General features: G+C 35.1%; 1 protein-coding gene across 4 annotated transcripts in view; it reads right to left on the bottom strand.

Annotated features, from left to right (window-relative positions):
• Positions 1-475: 475 nt before the first annotated feature.
• Positions 476-23593, bottom strand: part of znf608.S (zinc finger protein 608 S homeolog) — a 57761-nt gene continuing 34643 nt past the window's right edge. For 2 of the 4 annotated variants that reach the window (XM_018244278.2, XM_018244280.2), the window contains exons 4-10: positions 10446-10533; positions 7890-10332; positions 6657-7059; positions 5963-6138; positions 5431-5584; positions 4559-4640; positions 476-1498 (exon numbers count right to left, since the gene is read on the bottom strand). In XM_018244278.2, the coding sequence (XP_018099767.1) occupies positions 1492-1498; positions 4559-4640; positions 5431-5584; positions 5963-6138; positions 6657-7059; positions 7890-10332; positions 10446-10533 (3353 nt within the window). In that variant the 3' untranslated portion in view covers positions 476-1491. Of the gene's footprint in view, positions 1499-4554; positions 4641-5430; positions 5585-5962; positions 6139-6656; positions 7060-7889; positions 10333-10445; positions 10534-23593 lie in introns of those variants that run through there. The other 2 variants (XM_018244282.2, XM_018244281.2) reach the window with 2 other exon arrangements.

Here is a 23593-nt window from a genome sequence, read left to right as displayed (position 1 = left end):
TATTAAAAACACGTTAAAAGCATAGATCAAAGCCCATCAAAGCAATAAATGTTCCAAAATCATGCTGACAAAAACACCCCATATGCTCCCTGCTCGTAACATTGTATGTTTTGTTAGAAAACATGTATTGGTATAGCCAAATAAAAATTATGTAAAGGAAAAAAAATGCAAATGACATGGGCAATATTCAAGGCTGAAATGTATTGTTTGCTTCTAAATACCCCTTTGGCTTTAGAATGGCTGATGAAAGATGGTTTTAAATAGCACTTTAGAATGATCTTAATGGAGAGTCTTAACATTTATACTTTATTCAGTTTAACCCAACACACATCAGAGGGTGGATAAAGCAAATGTTTCACATCTAAAGATGTATTTAAAGCTTAAGTGCCATATTGGGCACCCAGTGTTTAACATCCCAAATTACAGGCTAAAGGCAAGATGAAAATACTGAAATGAAAGACGGGGAACACAACTGTACAAAAACAACTTCTTTTATTTTGATTGCCAAATTATTTAAGGCAGGTATAAAAAGAAAGCATTCAATATACATCTTACATAAAATAAACTAGATTACAGCATAAAACAAGTAACCAGGCAATGGCATTAAAGTCTCTTCTCTAAAACAAGATAATTGTAAACATTAAAAAGACTGCAGTACTATTCAAGTAAAAGAACAATCACAGATGTCATCTGGTATGCAGGATGTTGGATTATTTGTCATTCAAGATTAAAAGAGACATTTTTTCATATTCACATATGCTCATTATTTACTTATTTTAACTTTTTACACTATGTACAATGCCGTTTTTTTATGGTACTGGCAACCCCCTGCCCTCCATATGTTTATTTTCACAATACACAATTACAATAAAACAAATTATTACAGTGACATTTTACACTGAAGCATTTTACTGGAGGCACCATATTGCTATCTACATTATAACAAACTGTCCTCATTACAGTCTGTCTCTAATAGAGCCTAGGGCCAATATGGTTAGGATTTTTAAATTTCAGGCACATGGATACTTAACAATATTTACATTTTAAAGGGAAACGGGGGGAATAATAATCAGCTATTTGTAAGTAAACACATCCCAACATGACAAATACACTTTGTAGTAACTGTGTGGTTTGCACTTTAGCAGCAGACTCTACATGTGTGCGAGCCTGGTTACCAATACAAAAAAAGTAAAGAATATATATTTATTTATATATATTTATATATTTGTGTGCATGTAAATAGACAAACATACTGTTGTGTACATATATATTCATATATATGCTGTACTTGCACACAGACGTCTAATTACAGGAACATGTTACTCTGTTATAAAATCTGCAATTTACAAAAAAGAAAAAAAAAAAGAGAAAGAAACAGAACTTTTGCCTGCCATTTAGGCATTTCAGATAAACACCATGGAACTGATGTCTGCAATAAAGAGCTCTCCCATGTGATCCAGTCACATGAATTAATGTACATTTTCAATATATTCATTCCCTGAAAGAGAGAGAAAAAAATTGTTAGCATTTGTCCATGCTATAACTACTGATGATCATTATGGAACATTGACAATTGACTGTATAACAAGCATTTTTTATTAATCAAAATCATTGCCCCTTTATTAATTCTCACTTGATTCATATTCATTTACTAATGTGTATACTTTGGAGATAAGAATGCCAAAATCTCTTTGCTTTAATCTCCAGATGTAGAGAGCTGACCATTTATTATACATTATATACTTTTATATACTTTATATTCTAAATGGTTTTATTCATAAACCTGAGGATGATTCTTTAAGGATGGTTGGTAACCACTGACCCTCTTGACACAGTTAAGCTACAACTGACACTTTGTTTCACAAACATAGGGGTTGCTGGGAGATACTTCATATTTTTGTGTTTTTCCTAATGAATTTACAACAATACAGGAAGACTGTATATAGTATAGAGCAGTGATCCCCAACCAGTAGCTCGTGAGCAACATGTTGCTCCCCAACTCCTTGGATGTTGCTCTCAGTGGCCTCAAAGCAGGTGATTACTTTTGAATTCCCAAGTTTTATTTGCATAAAAACTAAGTATAGCGCCAAGCAGAGTCTCCTGTAGGCTGCCATTCCACAAAGGGGCTACTAATAGTCAATCATAACCCTTATTTGGCACCACCCAGGAACATTTTTCATGTTTGTGTTGCTCCCCAACTCATTTTACATCTGAATGTTGCTCACGGGTGGAAAAAGGTTGGGGACCCCTGGTATAGAGTAAAGCAGAAGCAAGGACCTTTTCCTTTGCATTCCCCAAATACTGTTTACTAAGATCCTTCAAAGTCACCGTATGTCCTATCCTGTCTCACACTTTGATGCCCAGTGCAGGCAGCCCAGAGGAAACCGTCAGGAAGTACTATTTCTAATCTCTTTATATATTCTTTGTTCTTCACTATTGATGTCTTACTGTAATTAAGGTGTCCTCATGTCCTGCATGCCTGGTTAGTTAATACTCTATGGGGGAAATGTAATAAAACTTTGCACATAAAAATTTGCCTTTCCCAATGTAATATTCTTCGTTAGATTTTTATTGCATTGCAAATCTTAATTGTACATTGCTAACCTTTAACACATGCTCTGCAGTTTTGTTAAATATTTTATCACAAAAAATGGTTTGCAATTACGAGATGTTATTACAAACACTGCGAGCGTTCGCCAAAGCAATTTGATCTCAAACTTTGCGAGGAAGTCGTTGAGGTCTTTAATCATTTAAAAATTTTGCAAACATGGTCTTTAACGTTCGCAAGCATCTTTGCAAACGTTTTTTTGCGCTAGTGAAACATTACATTCCACTTATGAAAACACTACACCTACTTCCAACCGGAAATGGATTTTTCTGCCATTTTATCAATTTATTCTAGCCTCCGTCAATAGGCAGTTATTTCTCAGTAGCATGACTATTATGACTATTTAAATGTTTGAGACAGTAAGAGAAGGAAAATAGCGGCAAAGGGCGTTAAAAAATTATTTTGATAGATAGTATCACTTCCTCAAAAAAATCAATTTTAGGACATAGTTATTCACTTAACTGACAAAATATAGAATAAAGGTTCTGAACCTGATTTTTTTTATTATGAGGTGCTTACTTTTATGTTGTACTTAACATTTCTTTTGTATTTAACTTATAGTATCTCTTCTAAAACAGTTCCATTAACAGTTTTTGAAATGATGTGCAATGTTTCTGCTTGCATGAGGAATGTATATCCTGTATGTATGTACATGTAATTGTTTTGACCATAGCCTTCCTTTAAGTGATGGGATTTTAACACTATAGCATAGTAGAGTCAGGCAATTATTTATAACTCTGACCCAAAGGTTTTATTCACAATAGAAACATGATTAGATCAGAATCATGTCAACATCAGTTAGTCCTAATATCAAAATGGGCAGTTCCTTGATAAAGACAATTTAATACAATGGGCTCAGATAACAAAACAGTATCTTTCCGTGCAGTCTGAAGTAAAGAGCAGAGGTATTAAAAAAGAAGGGATGTTGTCATGGTACCATTTTTTTCTATGTGCTTCATATAATATTCTAGGCTTGTAAAAGCAGTTTTGCTATTTTCATAAATCTTTTATTTATAACATGCAATGATTTTAGTTTGTGGGCATTCTAATCTACCCCTCCCTTCTATGTTTTTAGATAAATGACAATAAAAGGAAACAGCCTTGAGTACCAGGAAATACAAGACTACCCATGGCAAGCAGATAAAATGACCATCATAGCTTTATAACACATTGCTAATCTGCATAAAAATAAAACATTTAGGCACAAAGAATAGCTAGCTATATTGTCGTATAAAGCCATAGTAAAATATTCTAATGTTCTTAAAGTTTATAAGATCCCTAAAAGGAATCCTTTATTAGACAAATAAGCAGCAAATAACATTATTTTAGTAGAGGTTTGTATATAATTCATGTTTCAATTAACACTAATTGCAGATGGCAGTATAGATATATCACTGCCAGATATTTCTGTATTTGCTCAAACAATTTGTAATATAATAAAAAGAGCTCAAAAAATGCACACAGGGAACTTTTTAGCATTACATTTTACATAAAGTTCACAGGGATACACAAAATATTGCACAATGTATGCAGTGAGCATTGGACCTATATTTATTTATGGTATGAAATAAAGTATACAATACGTTTTTTGCCTGCTATCTTGTTTAATAAAAGTACAGCAGTATTTGTATGTCCTTTGCAGCATTGCTGGCATTCCTTTTTAAATGATTATTACCATTGGATAGATTTTGTTTGGTGGTATAAGAAAAACTAAATGCAACACTTCCATGCTTATTCTCATTTCCATGAAATTTTAAGCCATGCAGTTGAAAAATATAGAAAAAGAACAGTCTGTGGATATAATAAAATTGACTCCAAAGCAATTTTCCTCCACATTGGTTTGGGCTTAGTGGGCTTGGCTAACTTTATAAAAAAATTGACAATACTGAAAAGTTCCATCATTCACATGTCTCTAAATGTGTTTTTATGTCCATAGATGCACTCATTTACCTTCTTTGAGTAGGAAACATACCGGTTGCAGATGCCTGAGCAGCCACCTGCTGAGTGGCAACAAGGGTAGCAGAGGTCAACCCTAAAGGAAAAGCACCATGTGAGTACATTCCTCTGAATGCAGTACACATGCATCACAATTGGTGCTGCTTTAGATGTATACAGATCAAATAGTGCTAATATCCAAAAAGAAAAACAAAAAGAGAATTCCCTGGGGCGGGCTTTATGGAACTAATCTGCCAGATGAATCACCATTTTGGCAAGAATAAATGTGTTGCAAGTACTCATATTTTTATTATACAGGACTGCTAGGGCTCACAACAATTTTTTAACTTGTGAAATCTATAATATAAGAATAATAAGAAATCAGAGAGACACAATCAGCTAAGATTTTCTCTTAGTTTAGTGTTTCCTTTATGGTTGGAAATGTTTGAACATTACTAGTAGGTACACAATACAAGGAAATATAATGCTTGCTTCAGACCTGAAGATAATGCAAGTCCTGTCACTACATTCTCACAGCAATTATTACATTTTTACAGATTCCTTTATGTGCACAATGGGGTTTATTTCTATACCAAGTTAAGATGTAAGTATGGTCTCTCTTTAGCAAAATATGCCCCTGACTTATGACTTGGAAATGAGAAATGGGGGTGTGCAAGTTAACAAATGACAGTAGAGTAGCTAGCATTCAGTGATAACTTATTGCTACACTCTTTTTCTATTAGAACACACCCCTGCGTTATAGAGAAATATGCTTGAGGAGGTTGAAAGCACACTCAAATATCAAATGCTTGTCTAAAAAGGGACAGCTTATCCATATTGAAAGCATTTACTGTATTTCCCATTCATTTGACAAGGGGATCTCTTACCTTGAAATGGATCGTACTGTCCAGGTATTAGTGGATAGCCCACTCCAACGTGTGTGTGGTGGTGTGTATGAAGATGCCTCTGACCAAATGGGGAGTGACGATCTCTTTCTCTTTCAGTTTCCCGTTCCCGTTCAGATGATGCTTTTTCTGCCAGCTGAAATAGGAATTCAAAAAAAATCTTAGAATAAGAAGTTTAACTAGATAAAATACATTTTAAATACATATTAATAAAGAGAACAGCACATAATTAAATACTACAAGTACCATATTTTTACATAATGCTATGATCATTAGGGTGATCATTACAGAACAGAAGTATAAACTTTTTGAGCCCAACCCTCTAATTATGTGCATTATCCTACTGTCTGAATGCCATCCATTAGTGCACCTTTATACAACATGACTAGTTAAAACAAATACCAATAAAAAAAGATGCACATCAGCACAAAGCTGTTGCTCAGTTTCTGAAGATCATTATACACAAGAAATTCACACAAACTGAGAAATACGAATGGATTTGTAGGAAACTTACAGCAGGGGACTTGGTGCGGTACTGATTTGCATGTTGCTGAAGGAGATCTAGTGCTTTTGATTCAGATGCAGATTTTGAATTAATGCTGGGACTGGTGCTTGATTTCTCAGCTTCATCTCTCCCAGACACCTTCCCATAAACAGAATAATGAGGAAAGCCTGGAGACAAATAAGCTCCTGCGTTTAAACATAGAAATACAAATTAATATTTGCTTTTAGGAAATAAACAAGAGAGTTAATTAGGCGTTTTTGCAAATGTGCAGTATTTTTGTTTTCCTTTGAAGGTGCAGCGATCACAACCACTAAGATTCATTTTCCTATTAATGTAAAAATATGCCTAAATAACATTCAGCTGTTTTATATTACAAAGTATGTGAATGGCAAAATTGCATTTGGTCATCTCACGTGTGGTTAGTTCAACTTACTTAATGGCTAAAAACTATGCAAATAAAGCTTTCTGAATACAGCAGCTCTTTGTAACTCCTACGGATCCAGCCTCAGGGCACTCTGATGACAGGAAGCCATCTACAGTGAATTTGGTAAATACAACATACACCATACTGACCATGCTTGGTTAACTAATGCATAATAAAAGCAAATCTGTACTTATTTATTTTATGACTATCATTACTTCAGCATCTGATACTTTTGCCAAGGTTAGCATAGTTCCATCTAGTAACTACATCTTAACTTACCTGGATATCCATGCATTAAAACTGGAGACACGGCCCGGTATGCTGGGTGGTTTGGATCATACATCTGAGTATAGGGGTAAGCATGTAAATACTGTATATAGGATTGATGCTGGCTCATTGGTGAAGAGACCGCAACCCGTGCATTCCTTGAGTCCTTCCAGTTTACTGGTGTTTTCCGATCATCACTCTTATTTCTTTCATCTACTGGCTGAGAATCTGGACGTTTTGCCTCCTTCTCTTCTTTCATGTTTTGTAATGCAGTTGCCATCATACTATCCTTGTTTGGGGTTCTGCAGACATTTTCTTCTTTTAGTTTTTTCTCTCTCTCCAGTTCATCTGCTTTATGTTGTTCCAAGAACTTTGACTGATATGCATAATGCTGCCAAGATCTTGAATCAGATTCCTTCAAACACACAAATACATCATTACATACCAAAATTGCCTTTTATCCTTTAATTGTTCAGTTTAGATAAAGTTACATATTACTGTAGTAAGAATGAAATGTTTCTGCTACCATGACATACTATTTATCTAACTCATATAAAATACTGAAGCTCAATAAGCAGGTCAAAGCAAAAATAATTATAGGGCACAGTTAAACAAGGGCTAGAACACACCTTTTCAACATAAGTTCAATGAATAGGGCTTGGGTTGAACATCATTTTTACCTATTGTTTTAATGATAAACGTTGTTTTTGTTGTTGTTTGAGCTAAAAAGGGAAAACAGGGAAATCTAATTATCTACCTTGCAAGGGCCAAACATGAAATAGCTTCAGATTCCCTGTCTGCCCTGTTTACCTTAAGAATTAACAAAAAACCTAGATTTTTAGTGATTAAAACAATAGGTGAACATTATATTCATTTCACACCCCTTTCATTGAACTCATGTTGAAAATCTGATGTACTGCCCCTTTAAAGTTGTGTTTCTTTGAACATTTATAAAGATATCATTATTACTACCATTGTTGCTGCCTGGATTTGATCACTGTATGATATTTGTCTAAGAATGCATGGACATCCCCCTCATAGAATTCATATGGCCCTCAAATTAATTTCTTTTTTTCAGTGTTCAGTTTAGACAAGCATAAATTAACATTAATAACTATTGCTTTATACAAGAAAGAGTATACAAGTAACTGTTCTTAACATAAGGTATGTTGGGCAGACAGAACAGGCCATTATCTGCCATCTTATTTCAATGTTTAAGTGTCTCTAAAAGTATTGTGTTCTTACCTGCTTAAATCTCATTGTGGGATCCATCCCTGTTTGCTTCATTGAGTCCATAACAGATTTCATTTCCACGGCTTCTTTTATTAGCTGGTGGTTTTCCATTTGTTTTGCCTTAAAACTGTCACACTGAAGTTGCTGATGATTAGGCAAAGCCTGCGATTTCATAGGATCATCTGTTCTGTTTACATTACCCATTTTGGAACTACATTTGCTTGGTTCTGGTGTAGAGGGTGGTTTTGAGACAGTAGCTGATGGCACTGTTTTCAATTTGTTTTCATCTTTGCCACATTCCTTGGAAACATTATCAGATTTCCTTTCACATTCTCTGTTAGTTTGGGCAATTTTTTGTTCTGCCATTCTTTGATCCTCATAGTATTTCTCATACTGTTGTCGGTAGGCAGGGTTTGATGCAATTAAAGACTTTTGATCCATATAAAGCCCATAGGCATATTGTCCATAGTAAAGTGACTGGGCGAGTGCAGGGTGCCTTTGTGTAATAACAGACTGATGTTGAGAAGGAATATTATTGGAAAGAACTTCATTTTTCTTACAGTCTAACATGTCTGTTTTGTCTTTCTTTTCGAATTCATCGTCTATATCTTTCTTGATATTTAATCCTTGTGAAGGGCTGTTATTCACAGACAAATTACTGGTAACCTGTCCAGAATGCACATAACTTGGAGAATAGTAAGGATCGTAACCATGGTAATAAGGAGAATGAGGTTCCTTTGCTTGGGTTGATTGTGCCATGGCTGTTGAATGCCCTTTACCTACATTATCATTATTACAAATAATTTCTGAAGGCGAACTTGTCTTTGACCTTTGCCCCTCTGACCTGCTGTCAGAGCCCCCATCATCAGCAGCATCTGAAATATCAGAATATGCAGGGCTGTTAGTTTTGGTAGCAGGGCTATCTCCACCATTTTGTGTCAACGCATGTAGTGGTGGAATAGAAGATTGTCCATTTATCACAGTGCTGCATTCTATCCTTGAGGCACTTCCAATGGAGGGGCTTGGTGCATTGTCGGTAAATGTATATACTTTATCCGCCTCTGCTTTTATACTAGCCATCCGATTTTCTTGAGGATCTGATATTCCATAAACAAGAGCTTCATTTTTATTCACATGGTCTTTTATAAACTGGCCAGACAAATCCTTTCCCAGTGCTTTCATATCTTCCCCTTTAACCACTTTTGAGTCTGGTTTTGGGCTCATCGCTTCTTTACTTTCTTTCTCTTTCTGTTTCCTTTTCTCCTTTTTCTTTTTGTCTTTGAGTGATGTTAGTGAAGGGTTTACAGTGCTTGGCTCTCCCATAATTGTGGGCTTTGGTTGGATAGGTTTTAATGGAGGGCTCTTTGGTGTTGCCTGGACAACAGTTGTTGCTAATGAGGGTAATCCTGGTATTGTCCCTGTAGTAGTGTTTGTAAATGCTGTACCGGGGATTGCTATTAATTGAGGAGGGGTAGGGACTGGAGCTGGAGCAATAGGTCTAGCTGTTTTGAGCTTTGAAATGTTTTTGTCAACTTTACAATTAGTGGCTTTTTTAACCTTTTCTTTTTCATTTAAATTTTTCTTGTCAATAAGTTCTTCTGCTTCTAGCTTTGGCATTTCTACTATTAAGCTGCTGTCTAATACAGAACAATTTTCCAGTGTAGTTGTCATATTTGAAATCACAGGAAGGCTATTTATTTCAACAGTTAGACCTTTCTTTTTGCCAGAATTTTTTGCAGATTTTGAACTATTAATTTGATTAGGACCACTGCTGGCAACATCTCTTTTGCCCTTTGGTGTCCCAGGTGTACCTTGTGAACCAGGCGATGAAGGTGGTTTTAATTGATCCAAACTTGTGCTTGACTCATTGCATTCAAGTGCCACATTGCTTAGTGCTTCTTCACAGTCAGAAACTTTGTCCTCACTGTCCTGTTCAAACTCCAGCTTATTTTCAGGGTCTAAATGTGCATGTGCCTGATGATAACGTAGTCCATTGATGTGCTTATATTTTTTGTTGCAGTTTGGATGAGGACAGTCTATTAAAACTGGAGAAGAGCAGCCTTGGTCCAAAAAAGTTTCATTTTTCCCTTGGGGGGTTGTTGGAGTGCTTCGGGAATTTGTTCGGACTCTTTTTCCAGGCTTACTATCCTCAGAGCTTGAATTCAGATCCAGCTCCATTTGAGGTTTGTTCTTTCTTTTACCTGCAGGGGAAGGGCTTGCCTTAACATCCTCAATGGCACAGTTAGGGGGAGTTCTGCGTCCACTTGCATTAATGTATCCTCTTCTCCCTTTACCATTTGCACCACCCCGGTTTTTATTTTGAAGTCCTCTTGATTCTGTAAAATTTGCATCACTTCCTGGTGCTGCTGCTGTGGTGGCTGCTGCTGATCTTGCTCGCTTCCCTCGGCCACGACCTCCACGCATTTCAAGGTCACTTGTTGGCGAATCACAAAATCTGCATAGAAATTTACATTTTTTACCAGTACTGCATATATGATATGACTATTAGCCAAAGAAATTAAAAACAAATACTTTTATGTCAATTTTAGAGATTTAATGGCTGCTCACCTTGGAGGAGCCCAGTCATGCTTTGTACAGTCCAGCAAAGTCCCCACATATGTCTTATTTCGCCATGTAACATTCACAACTAGGACACCTGGAAATGCAAAAAAAACATCAATTCAGCTCATATATTTTCTCCACTGTAAAACATTGTAAGATTCAGTTAAATTTGCTGTTATTAGCTGTGGTCGTCATGCTTCCTCTTTTGGTTTTAGTGGCCTCAAGTTAAAACCCACAGGAAATTGTGTATATTTATGCATAAGCAAGATAAAACTGACAGCAGGGAATTATTTTGGCATGTTCTCCTGTAAAACATCACCTTATGGTGTCGCCATTACTATACCTAATTACCCTCATTTAAGAATAAGCTAGCAAACAAAAAAAACATCAGTTACTATGGAGTAAACCAGAAAGTAACCACAAATATAACTTGTCTTAAAACAAAAGTGTTTGCTTGAAGTGATAATTTCACTTACTTAGATTGTAAGCTCTATGGTCAGAAACTTCACTATTCCTCTTACCTCCCAGTACTTAATTTCATTACTCTATTTATTTATTTATGCAAAAAAATTCTTTCCACCTAGTCTGCAATTTTGCTGTGTTGTAAAACTGTACATATCTGCATATACAAGTAGTGCTGCATAAATAAAGTTACATCTACTGTATATACCGAGCAATTGGGAAATAAATCATCATTTTCATATAAATCCATTAAGAGTCATTTTACCTTATGGCACTTACAGAAAATGTACATTATTATTAGTAGAGGCAAAAGTAATTCTTGACTTGACATTGTAAACTAGAATTAAAATGCCTATTGCCATTAATGCCAATGACAGGCTACACAGTTGATACCAGGCATTTCTTCATAGATATGTAGGTGGACAGTTCTTACTGGATGGGTTTCCTGAGAAAAATGAGCATACACACTGAACAATACCGACCACAAATCTGAGAAGCTTCTCCCATATTTAAAGACACTCTGACCTTAAATATGTCCTTGCTTAACTGAACTATACTTATATTTCTCACTATTTCTTACAATTTTATCAGACACAATCTAATGATAGTTTTCCTTTAACCTGTGACAGCATATTTACTCCATTTATATCAGAAGAATAGTGGTTTAGTCAAATGTTACAGCATTTTGAGATCCAGATGCAGTAAATAGCTACGTAACAAATTCTCTGGGTGCAGCACATATGTATAATTAAAACTGGTTGGAAGAAAGGAAACATAAAAGGAACAACAAGCTCACCATTCAAAGACTAATAAAAACAGGAAAGTCTGCTCAAGTACTAAAAGCCAGTCCCCAATGAAAACCCTTTGCCATTTCCTTTCCCTAGGGTATTTCAGTTCTCCATCATAAGGCAACAAGAAATTGGCAAATGCTTGCTACTAAAAGCAATGATAAAGAGATGAATGTAAAGAAAAATCAATGTTAGGTGACAGATGAAAAGATTTCAATGTTGACTGCACCATGAATGCACCATTTGCCCATTTTGTTATAGTACTGAACATTTTTTACTTGCTTTTCAGCAAGCTGGATGTGGAGTAGCCTAACAGTTTTTGAACTATTTTCCTTTTTAGTCATTTTTTCCAACCTAGCAGCCTTATATAATGTGCATATTCTGATTTCATGGACTTTTGTGCAACCCCTAATACATACACCACAACTGTTTGTTACCTAGGCACGTGGTATAAGTTTGTAGGTTGAAAGTGGCATTGGGTTTCTGTTCTTGAGTGCTCTATCTTGACCAGTGAGCTAACTGACAATTGCACACTTGCATCAAATTTGTGGCATATGGATGCAAGTGATCTATAGTCCTGCAAGTGCTGGATGCAATTATATTTGCAAACAGTCAGAACAACTGCTCTATATGAAAGATATCAGACTTACATCAGCTGTGGTGTGCTGGCTCATTAATCAATCAGCAATTAGCTTTGAACAGGATAAACATTTGAAAACAAAGGTCTGATTGGTTGCAATGGATAATAGCACTGGTAGCCATGTTTGTAAATGAGCCCCTTTATCTTTGATAGCAGTTTGCTGTATGGGATTAAAATGGCTAATTCCAACAAAGAATTTGGATGGTGATAAATAATTTATAATCTAAATTAATGGCTTTAGAACTAATGCAGAAAAATATTTTGGAAACGTATGCTTGCATGACAGCTTATAAACAAAGAATAGAGCTCTGAGAAATCCAGCAAAACTTACATTGCATTGATTAAATGTTTTAAGTGTCATAAACTTAAAGGAAATGGGTGAGCTTTATTTAGCATCAAAAGGTAAGGTCAAGGTGTGTAAAAAAACAACATTTGCCAGGGGTGTGTGTGTGTTTAGGATCTCTGTCATGAAAAATCACTTCTATCAGTGAGAATTGCTAGGAATTCTAGTGTATGGCAATTAAACACTGCAATAATCACATTATTTGGTGGGTCCCTTATGATTACAGTCTTTAAAAAAGTGGTTGCCTCAGGACAGACATGTGTGACTATATATATATTGCCTATGATTAAGGGATTGTATCCCGAAATGTGTAGGGAGTTAGATCCTTGTAGGAGCCTGCAATAAACTTGCTACCTCCTTGAAAGGAGTGCCGTCCATTTTTTTGGCTTTGAATCGACACTTGGCGGTGGGGACGCTGCAGACAGAGCACCTAACAAGGAGGGATTGGAACAGCTGATGGGAGGATAAGCTTGGAGCGGTCTATTTGGTTTAAAAGAGGACTATATATATAAAGAGGACTATATATATATATATATATATATATATATATAAATATATATATATATATATATATATATATATATATATATATATGTATATATATATATGTGTGTATATATATATATATATATATATATATATATATATATATATATATATATATATATATATATATATATATATATATATATATATATATATATATATATATATTGTTCCCACCTCCTGACAGAATAGAAAAAACAGTATGCAGGTTAAATGGATATTTTTTATATTTTATGTTACTTTTCCTTTATGATATTTTTAGAAGTGGGATTTGGATATGACCCATATAACTATGGCTGTGCCATGCCTCAAGTCACAAGAAAGATGGAGCAGATCATCAATCAGCAACAGTTCATGCAAGTTATCTGTATTATCCTAGTCAGTTTCTAAAATATACCTAATAAAACGTCCACATTCATTTGATTTGTAGAAATCTTTACTCAAACACATTTCCTGGAGGCCATTTCAGGAATGACAAATCGTTGTGGTTTTGGAAAATGAGGTGACAGTTTAAAGACCATAGTGCTTAAACCACAAATACAAATATGCACATCACTGAAACATAAACTGCAACAGAAACCTATGTGCTAGCAAACTCTATGAAGAACAATTACACCGGTCGACTAAAAGGTTTCACAAAATTTAGCCAACTTGTGTTATTCCACAATCGATGTAAAAATCAATGTTCTGACCTGCAGATAGAAATGTAAAGGAATCGCATTGTGGTCAGCCAATCTTTTAATTGAACCACCATCTGGAATACCCCAATAATAGCCAATAAGTCTGTATTGTCTACTGCACTACTACGTAAACACCTACAGTAGCTGCTACATGCTAAGTATGGAATTAAAAAGAAAAACAATAACATTGGATGTATTGTAAGATCTGATATAGGGAACGGATCAAATTTTTTATCTATAACAACAAAAGCATGTACATTAGAATAAAGCATTGTAATAAAGATCATATATGTGCAACATGCAACAAACAGACTCATTATTTGGCAAAAACATTGTGCACTGATGTCTCCAACACCTTAGTAGGACTAAAAACCTTGTGAAGTAAACAAGTACTTCTCTAGTGCAATAGACAATTTTCATGCACGTTAAAGGTTAAAGATTATGTTCTATTTTGTTTTTAATTAAAACAAGTCTTGTGTCTGGTCACAAAACTACTATATTTCGGGTCCTAAAACCAGTTTTGCTATTATAATATTTGATTCTGATTCTGAATTTTTGGTCCTTGTTTATTTAGTTTCATACAGCTGCTTCAGTATCCATTTTCAGTCCAAAAACATATTGATGGGTTGAATGGCTTCTCGTGAAACTGATCCCATTGACTGTGCGTCAAATGTCGCCTGCGTCAAAATTCACGTTTCCCAAATTTTCACCAGTTTTTTTTTTTGCTAAATTTTGTGGTGAAGTGAAACAAAAGTTCGCCAATCACTAGTCTGTATGTCTGTAAAACTACCTCAGATGAAAATATAATAAAAACAAGGTCAAAGTCCCCTAAAGAAAAAAATAAATAAATATGAACCCAATTACAAAATGGGCATGTTAAATCTCCAAATTTACACGTTTTATCAATAATAACATACAAAAAGCACTGATCAATGTAAAATGAAAACTAAAAGTCACAAGTGCTGCTAAATATGTACAATTCCAAATGATAAGATTCAATATATTTTACTATTCCAATTTTTGTTGAAAATTTCAGTTATCTTGAAAGGCACAATTACCTTACAATGCAGAAATGCCTCTAAAACACCAAGTTGGCTACAAAGAAATTGTGCCAGGTGACTAGAAACAGAATTACAGATTTTTTAAGAGCTCCACTGCTGAGCTAAATGTTTGAAGAATCCCTTTAACCACATCCTGTAATCAAACCATCTGGAACACAGATCTGTGATTAGTCACCCTGAACATTGAGCTTTATCTGAACAAATAATGTACTGCAATGAAGCTCAGGAGATAGGGCATTGCTAACAAAAAGAAACATAATGAAACACTTTATGCCCTAGTGAGTTGTTGCTGCTACAGTCATAAACCTTTGAGACACATTTCTCTGGTGTTAATGTACTAAACACAGATTAAAAGGCTAGAAATTGGTGGTTAAGTTATGTCTGCCCTGCAGGTGACTGGGCTGAGGGGATAGCTTTTTCTTTTTTTTTTGTTTAAACGCCCCTCAAAATTTGATACACACAACCAGAGATATTTTTAAATTAATGATTGCTGAACATGGTTGGTTTCCCTGTATGCAGATAATCAAGATGCACTGTAAAAATAAGGAGATGGGAAAAGACAAAACACAGCTTGAACTGCATAGCGTCATGCCTAAAGACGGGGGGGGGGGACTTCCCAGCCTTTATGCATTTCAAACAAAAAAAGGAAAGCAGATCTTTGAAGACCTTCTATGAAAGAAGGCAATGAAGAGCATAACACAGACTTAGCTTTCCCCTGGGCCTGCCTGCTTTTAAACACAAAAGAACCTATCACCACCTCAATCGCTGTCGCATCCCAGCAGCCTTTGTTCTGAAGCCCGATGAGCTGTATTGATTTGGGGAAATCGTTCAGCTTCTTGGAAAACTAGACTTGAGCTTATTCACTACCATCTATTTCTTTCTACTGAAAAGACAGTTGGTCAATATTCAGTTGACTGGTCAGCTAAAAGCATCACTTGCTTCTTTCCTATTTTCCTTGCTTCCATAGTAACTGTATCCTTCCCCAGGTGACCTAAATTACATTGTGTCAAATAGGCAATGTGGCTTGGTGGATAAGAAGCAGTACATTCTATAGCACAGGTCAAGTTATGATTGTTTACTGTATGTCTTACTTAATAAAATGTATTAATTCAAGGTTGAGCCAACATTTTGTCATAAAACATTCTATCAAAGCCCAAGTCCTAGTAGGATAACTAATAAAATGTTTTGTTTCCTTATTTTTTAGTGTTGAATTTCAAAGATAAGAATATTTCTTTTATTCACAAAACTTAACAAACAACTATTTCAGACCTATCCAAGGGGGAGTATTAAATGCAGTGGGTTTTCCCACTGAAAACACAATGTCAATTAATTTTTAATTATACCCACCTGCAATGAGAGTTTATCTAATTGTCAGCACAATTCTGGATGCAATTCTGGGCTGAAAACTGGCAAGGTGAAAAGTAGTGAGGTGCAATTTGAAGCTTTTTATGACATGTTTTAGGGGTGGGAATATAGACTTGGGCTTTATTTGCACCCATAAGTTAATAATATTGCATATACTTTATATTAGAGTGCCCTCCATCCGAAAATATTTTCTATGTGGGAATATAGACAGTCAGAACGCCTACAAATTGTCTCAATTTCAGTAGTTGTTAGAGAGAATCCCCCAACAAAACATTGGGTTGGAATTTGACACACTCATTGCCCTGTGCAGCTAATCTCCATGCCTGACAGATAACCTTGATAGTACGTGGGACCCTTTGTGGATATAATGCCACATGTGAAAGAATGATTTATATCTGTCCATCCTTGAGTTAAGGATTTTGCAGTTTGTATTACACTTGTAGGCTTATTTGTCAAAAATCAAATCTGTGAGGTTTCTGAGATTTTTTCTACTTCGACTAAACTTATAATTTTAAAAAGAACTCAGATGTTGGCTTATTTATGAAAAAAATCTGAATGCAAAAAACTTGAATACAAACATGATAAAAACCATGAATACCTTGAATTTTTTTAGCGATTATATACTTAAAAAACTTGAATATTGTGAATTTTTCAAGTTTATACGCATAACACTCAAATTTATGAGTTTTCAAACTCGAAAATCAAAAATTAAAAAAATGCCTTGAATTTTGCCTAAGACAACTCACATACATGAACTCACCAGCTTTTAGAGCCCGATTTTTTACATTCCAGTTTTTGAGGTTTTTTTGCTTTATAAATACCAGACAGTTTTTGAAAATACAATTCGAATTTGTGAGTTTTTGTGCAAAAACCCTTGATAAATCACCCCCTTGTTGTATAATAAAAGAACAATGTAGTAGCTCTTCCTGCTGCAGTGCTGGTAATGCCTGGCTTGCAGCTTCTACTGCAAAAACAGAGAAAAAAAGATTCCCCACATGCGCTGGTGTCTCAAGAGCATACAAGGAAAGCATTGCAAAGCTATCAATTTGCTCTACATTAATTACAGAATCTTTACAGCTAAATATTTCTCAAACACCCTTCTTATGACTGAATAGTCCAAGAAAACATGGAAAGCAGGCTGCAAAGTAAAGTAGAATTGATCGGGTATTTTCTGATTTATGGAAATTGATTGCTTTGAGAAAATGTACTAGTCAGTTGGAAATTGCCTTTAACCCAACAGAATAATGAGTATGAATGCAAAAGGCATTAAATGAAAATTGCCTCTTGTAATGTTTCTGAGATCTTGCTGGCTCTTAACTCTGGATAATGATTAAGATGCATTTTTTGCTGTAAACTGGTTAAATCTGTGCAGCCAGACCAGTGTTCTATAATACCATAAGACAAGTTAGCATCTTTTATTTGAGATTTGGTCGGAAGGAAGCTTCCACTTGTGCTCAGATTAGAAGGACATAGGTGTGTGCAAGACCATTTTAAGTTAAGGTGGCCATACATTCCCTGATTTGGTCAAAATTTTTCAGCGAAGTGAAACGGCGCAAATTCGCCCATCACTATTTACCCTTCAAAGCAAATATGCACACATCATAAAATATTCTAAGTTCTGAAAACACTACGTTTAAGTACATAAAGTACATGTGACTAAAATGAGATATTTTTATTCATTTCTACACTCTCTTTAACATCTTCTACTTTATTTTTAGGTCTCCTCGCACAATGCACAGAACATGCAGAAATGAAATGAATTATTATCAGTGTTTGAACAGTTTCTTCCTCTTGTTTGTGGAAGTCATTTAGCAATCATGCAACAACACATTTCTTATTCTTTCAGATGTCTTGCCGAGAACGACATCAATGCTCCCAGCTACAATAAAACCCTTTGGGATAGAGAAGCAGAGAAATACAGAGTCTTCGTGCAGTCCAGAGAAGTGATCAGAGCAACTTTTTATTGTTATAGGGAAACAAGATGGTTCTGCAGTCAAAGTCTCACAGATGGAATCTTACTGAGAGAAGGCATAATAAATTCCTACTAATCTCCACACATGTCCAACAATAACCTCATGTTTCTCCTGAGCAATAAAAACTGTAACAAAGGTGAAATCTGCAATCTTCAATTTTTTCCTACAATGAATGATTATATGAAGGTGTGAAAGAGATTTTTTTCTATGACACTGCAGAAGGAGATGTTGTAAAGCAGGCAGTATTCTGTGCTAGAGCAAAAGCTGTTATCTATTCATGCTGTGCTGAAAGCAGTCTCATAAATTATGATGTTTTAGTTATAGTCAAAGCATTTATTTGCTTCTGTGCCAGCGCTGGGTCCTTTTCATCTTTCCCTACCAGGCCCTCGAGAACACATTCCTAAACCTCTGCTGGCAGCCAGCTGAGGCCTTGGATAATCATAAAGGCTCCTAATAAGCAATTCTTTAAACTGTTTTCACTTGAAATAATTATTCCCGCATTATATTGTTAGATGGAAATTCAGGGACATTGAAAAACACTGTGATGGTTATTTTTTAAAAAGCTGTATTTCACACAGAAAGCATTAAAAAAACAGAATAGACAAAATGTATTTAGACACAGATTCAGCATAGACTGACTCAGAAGATAATAGGCAATTACCCAACCCTGGACCCCAATTGGAAGTAAAAGAAAAGCAGGTTACGAAGTATGATATCATTTACAGATAGCTCTAAAACCAATGTAAATTTATAATTATTGTATGCTGGAAAGTTAGTTAGAATTATACAATGTTTCATTATGTGATGTTCCCACAATGACTTATTGTCAATACCCAGTCCTCTGGAATTTAGCATATTTGAATACTTGATCAAATGGGTCACATAAGTCATATATTTAAGGATTATTCTTTACTATTATTAACATGTATTTATATAGCGCCAACATATTGCGTAAGAGATCTGGAATTTTTTTTTAAAGAAGAGTTGCGAAATTAAATGGACATATCCTGAATATGTGGCTCAGTATGCGGAGCTCTCAAGATTTACTTGATCATAATTAACATTTATTGTACACATGATCTATTGGTCTTTTAACGTGTCATAATACTGTATATTGAAACAAAACACAACTTGTACAGAAAACGTTACTTTCCTATTATTATAGAAAAGAAACATTGCAACTAGTAAATATGTCCGTCCAAACAGGATGCCTGCGCACCAATTGATCTTTAAAATCACAAGGCAAATCATATTTCCAAGGCAAGTCATATTTGCTACTGCATATCATTTAACTTCCCAAGTGATGTTCCACTGGCCAAATTCGACTCAGTCCTAAGCCATACAGCCTTATTTCTAATCTTATTAGGGCTATGGTGGTGCACGCTAGATTGCTTCCCATATAAATTACTGATGATCATTATTTAACATCTCATCTAATACTCAAAAATATATCCGTGGCAGAGCATGAAAAATTAATATATATTTATTTCTGGCAGTCCAGAAAGTGTTGATGTGTCTTTTTTACATAAACCCAACTGAATAAGCTCATTTAAAAACAGGGGTATATGTTCCCAGTAACATCTAGCATATAGAATCCAGAAAATTGAGAAGACAACAGAAAATAAAATGTTTGAGTCACTTTTTTATTTTTTTCATAGTAATACAAACTAAATAACAGTTACAACTGTATCACATTTCCTTGAATATAAAATCACAGAGATAAATAACTTGCAGATACTTAACTGCATTCCATTTGACCACAGAATCCATTTATAGACCTGCAGGATTTCTCCTTTCAAGAAAGTCAAGTTGCCAAACACGTTGTCGTTTTTTCTGTTACTATTTCATGTAGTCCCCAGAGGCAGAGCTGCTTGCAAATTTCATTTGCCTCATTCATAGTATGGTTTGGTTTGTCATAAATCATGGACATTTCTGCAAGTAATGACTGTGCTGTCTCTTTAGCATCTAAGTCCATTTGAAAAGGTTTTATAAAGGCAAATCTTTAAAGCAAAAAAAAGCTAAATTTTAAATGGCTTTATGGATGTAAATAACAAAAAATGTTTTTTTGCAATGGCATGTAAAATGTACAAGGCTTGCCTTTAAAGACATGTACACGCATCTCTTGCAGAAAATAGCTGAGCAGCATAGCAGAAAGTGATTTATGAAAAGCAACCCAACTGAATAAAGACTATTAGGGGAATGTTCACAAACACCTCTGTGAATGTTAGCGACCATGTTTTCATCCTTTTTGGCCAATTACAGACCTCAACGACTTCCTTGCAATGTTTGAGAACAAATGGCTTTTGCAAACATGCGTAGAGTATGTAATAAAATTTACCAATCGCATTTTTTTTTGTGATACAAAATTTTCATGAAACTTCAGAGCAGGTGTTAACGCTAATCTTTGTTTAGCGATAATGTGTGATGTATAGTGATTGGCGAATTTTTTCGCCAGGCAAAAATTTGTGGCGAATTCCCACGATTTGCAGATGTGCATTTTTCTCGTAAAAAAAAAAAAAAGGACGCCACTAGTAAGTAAATGGTATGACAAAGAGATCATTTCAATCAGTAGATGCATTAAAACAGCTAATGAGGATAATGGGAGCAATGGAAGTTGATGACCACTGTCAGAAGACTGTACGTTTTTGCCCAACAATATATTGTTAATATACTGTTGTATTGTTAATCATGGTGATTTCTACTGCAGACAGTGAGAAGGCCCCCATGGTCTGTTTTCTTTGTTTTTATTGCAAGTCAAAACAAACTGAGCCCTTGTCCTAAGAATACATAGGTATAGGTAGGTAAATATTGGTAAATAGATACAGAAAAAGCCTCCTTATATCTAAGAGTATTTGCATGCCTCTTACTTAGAAAATTGACCCATAAATCCAAAAAAAATGATAGCATAATGAGGGGATAATCCAAATATTTTATTATGTCCATGCTGCTAATTATACACAGAGTCCTTTAATGCCACTAAAACAGGAAAAAAATAACAGAATTTAACTCGTTACATGCCAGACATAGAATCTATGGCACTTACACAAGATGTACTTGGTTTTACTGAGATGTAAGCTGTCCACTCTAGCAACACACAGGTTTGTGTCTCTGGGTGTGAGCATTTTGAATTTTGCCCCATACATCAGAAATGATGCTGATAATGGTTCAGTCTTGTTAAATATGCTCAGTGAAAGATATGGTATAGTTTAATATTCAATAATAGCTATTGAGCCAAGCAAAAAGGAGGCAATCAGAAGCCATGGAATTGTTGGTTTTCAGTGTAGAACTCTATGATTTGTGTTCTCAAACATACAAAAAAAAACCACTTTTCTACTTAGGTAATGATAAAGATTGAAAAAAGTTTAAAAGCAACATTTGTAAGGCCCTAGTACCCCAGCAAGTGGGAATTATAAACCAAACATTTGCAAATGGCTGGTAATTAAACAATAATTAATATGCTATTATGCAAATATAATTTCTAATATCTGCTTCGTTTCTGCCTTTATCCAAGCACATAATTGCCACTGGGTGAAAAGGTAAATATGATCTTGACTCTACACAAGGAAGCCACTTGAAAGCTAATAAAACTATATAAATATAAAGTGGAACTTCAATTTTACATCTTCATCTTCACCCTGATTTTAAGTTTTTCCTCATTTTACATTGTTGTTTTGTGGTCCCATCAATATATTATGCATAATACATTTCCCTAATTTTATATTTTCCTGGATTTTACACCATTTTTTCTGATCCCCTGAAAAATGTAAAATGGGGGTTCTACTGTATATACAGTAATTCCCCCATGAATATGTAGGCACAAACTTTCCAGAGAGATGCATTCCGTGCACTTATTTCAGTGTAAATTACTACCCATAACATTGTTTATCTATAATAAGCGGTTTACTAGAAGATAATCTGTAACCCTGAGTGACACATAAAATCCTCTCAGAAAAAGCTAGAGCATGATTGCTTTGCTCTGGGGACTGCAATGTATCTGCCAATCAATCAAACGCTCTGACAGCCTTGTTCCATTAGGCCTAACACAAACTCCAGGGTTTCCATTCATATGATTTCCTTTTTACTCTTGTGAAGTTAATGCAGGTCCAAGGTTTCAGTGACTAAACTCTGCAAGAATATAATCTTCTTATTTTGCATTGACTAACCACCCCATTCCTTCCCTCCATAGAAAGAAAAATCCATGGGTGTTCTCTAAAAGCCTCATGTGGGAAAACAAAACATACAAGGACAAAATCAGCTTTCATGAATTGTAGTCTCCTAATGGATACTATTATCTTTTATGTCAAAAATATATGTTTATACAGTAGGGATGGGCAGCCTTTGGATGCTGAGTTGTAGTACAAGAACAAATGAAATAACCCCTAATTTGGAGTGCACTGACCCACTATGTCTTTTTTATGCAGGTAAGGACTTAATCCAATGGTGAATGAATAAATGTAAGTAAGCAAGCAAAGCTTGGCATCATTAGTAGAAATGGATATATGACACAACAATGCAAAGAAAAGCAAGCCCGAGGCAATGAAAAAAATGAAAAAGACAGAATACACATATATTCTAAACCCTGGTGTGTTAAAAGCATGCCATGGGCTTATCTTACTGCAAAAATTGGCTATGCCTCAAAATGTTTTTTTTTTATGTTAGACAGCAGTGAGAGTACTTTAGTCTTCTTTTATTTAATCCCTGGGCACTAAAACTCTGGTTTTCAGCTGTCACTCAGCACATGATTACACTAAAAACAAAGATAAAGTACATTCATAAATCTTGCTTTAAAGGAAACTAAGCTGGATTGCTTTGCAAAGCCCGTTTCTTTCCCTGCCATTCAATATATGTCACAAAATGAGGAACATAACACAGAAAAAGCTGAGTACACATGTGCTCACATACCCACAAAGAGAGAGAAAGACACTGCATTTCTTTTCCAGTCCTATTGCCAGCTAGTCTTGTTTTTACTATACTGCTTTTGTTTCAGAATGAGTAAAAGAAACTATTTTAAAGCCGTATATATCTCTTCTCAATCAACTGAGGCTTAGAGCAGCTGCTTATGTGGCTTTATTCTCTACACATAAACAAGTTCTTTGTAAAACAAATAGCTTAAAAGAAAAAGGGCTTAAGCAGATGCTACTGAAATACATACTGGATACACTTAGACCTTTCTGTTGCTCAGCTGACACTGAGTCGAAATGTTAACACTCAAGCTTACATTACCTCTCAGCTATGTGCCTTCACCCTACATACTATATATAATTAAAAAATATATGGTTTTATGTTTCTATCACAA

The sequence above is a fragment of the Xenopus laevis genome, chromosome 1S (assembly GCF_017654675.1).
Source record: "Xenopus laevis strain J_2021 chromosome 1S, Xenopus_laevis_v10.1, whole genome shotgun sequence".
Classification (NCBI taxonomy): Eukaryota; Metazoa; Chordata; class Amphibia; order Anura; family Pipidae; genus Xenopus; species Xenopus laevis.
The sequence above is the reverse complement of the archived record's forward strand: the minus strand, read 5'-3'. Positions and strand labels throughout refer to the sequence as shown.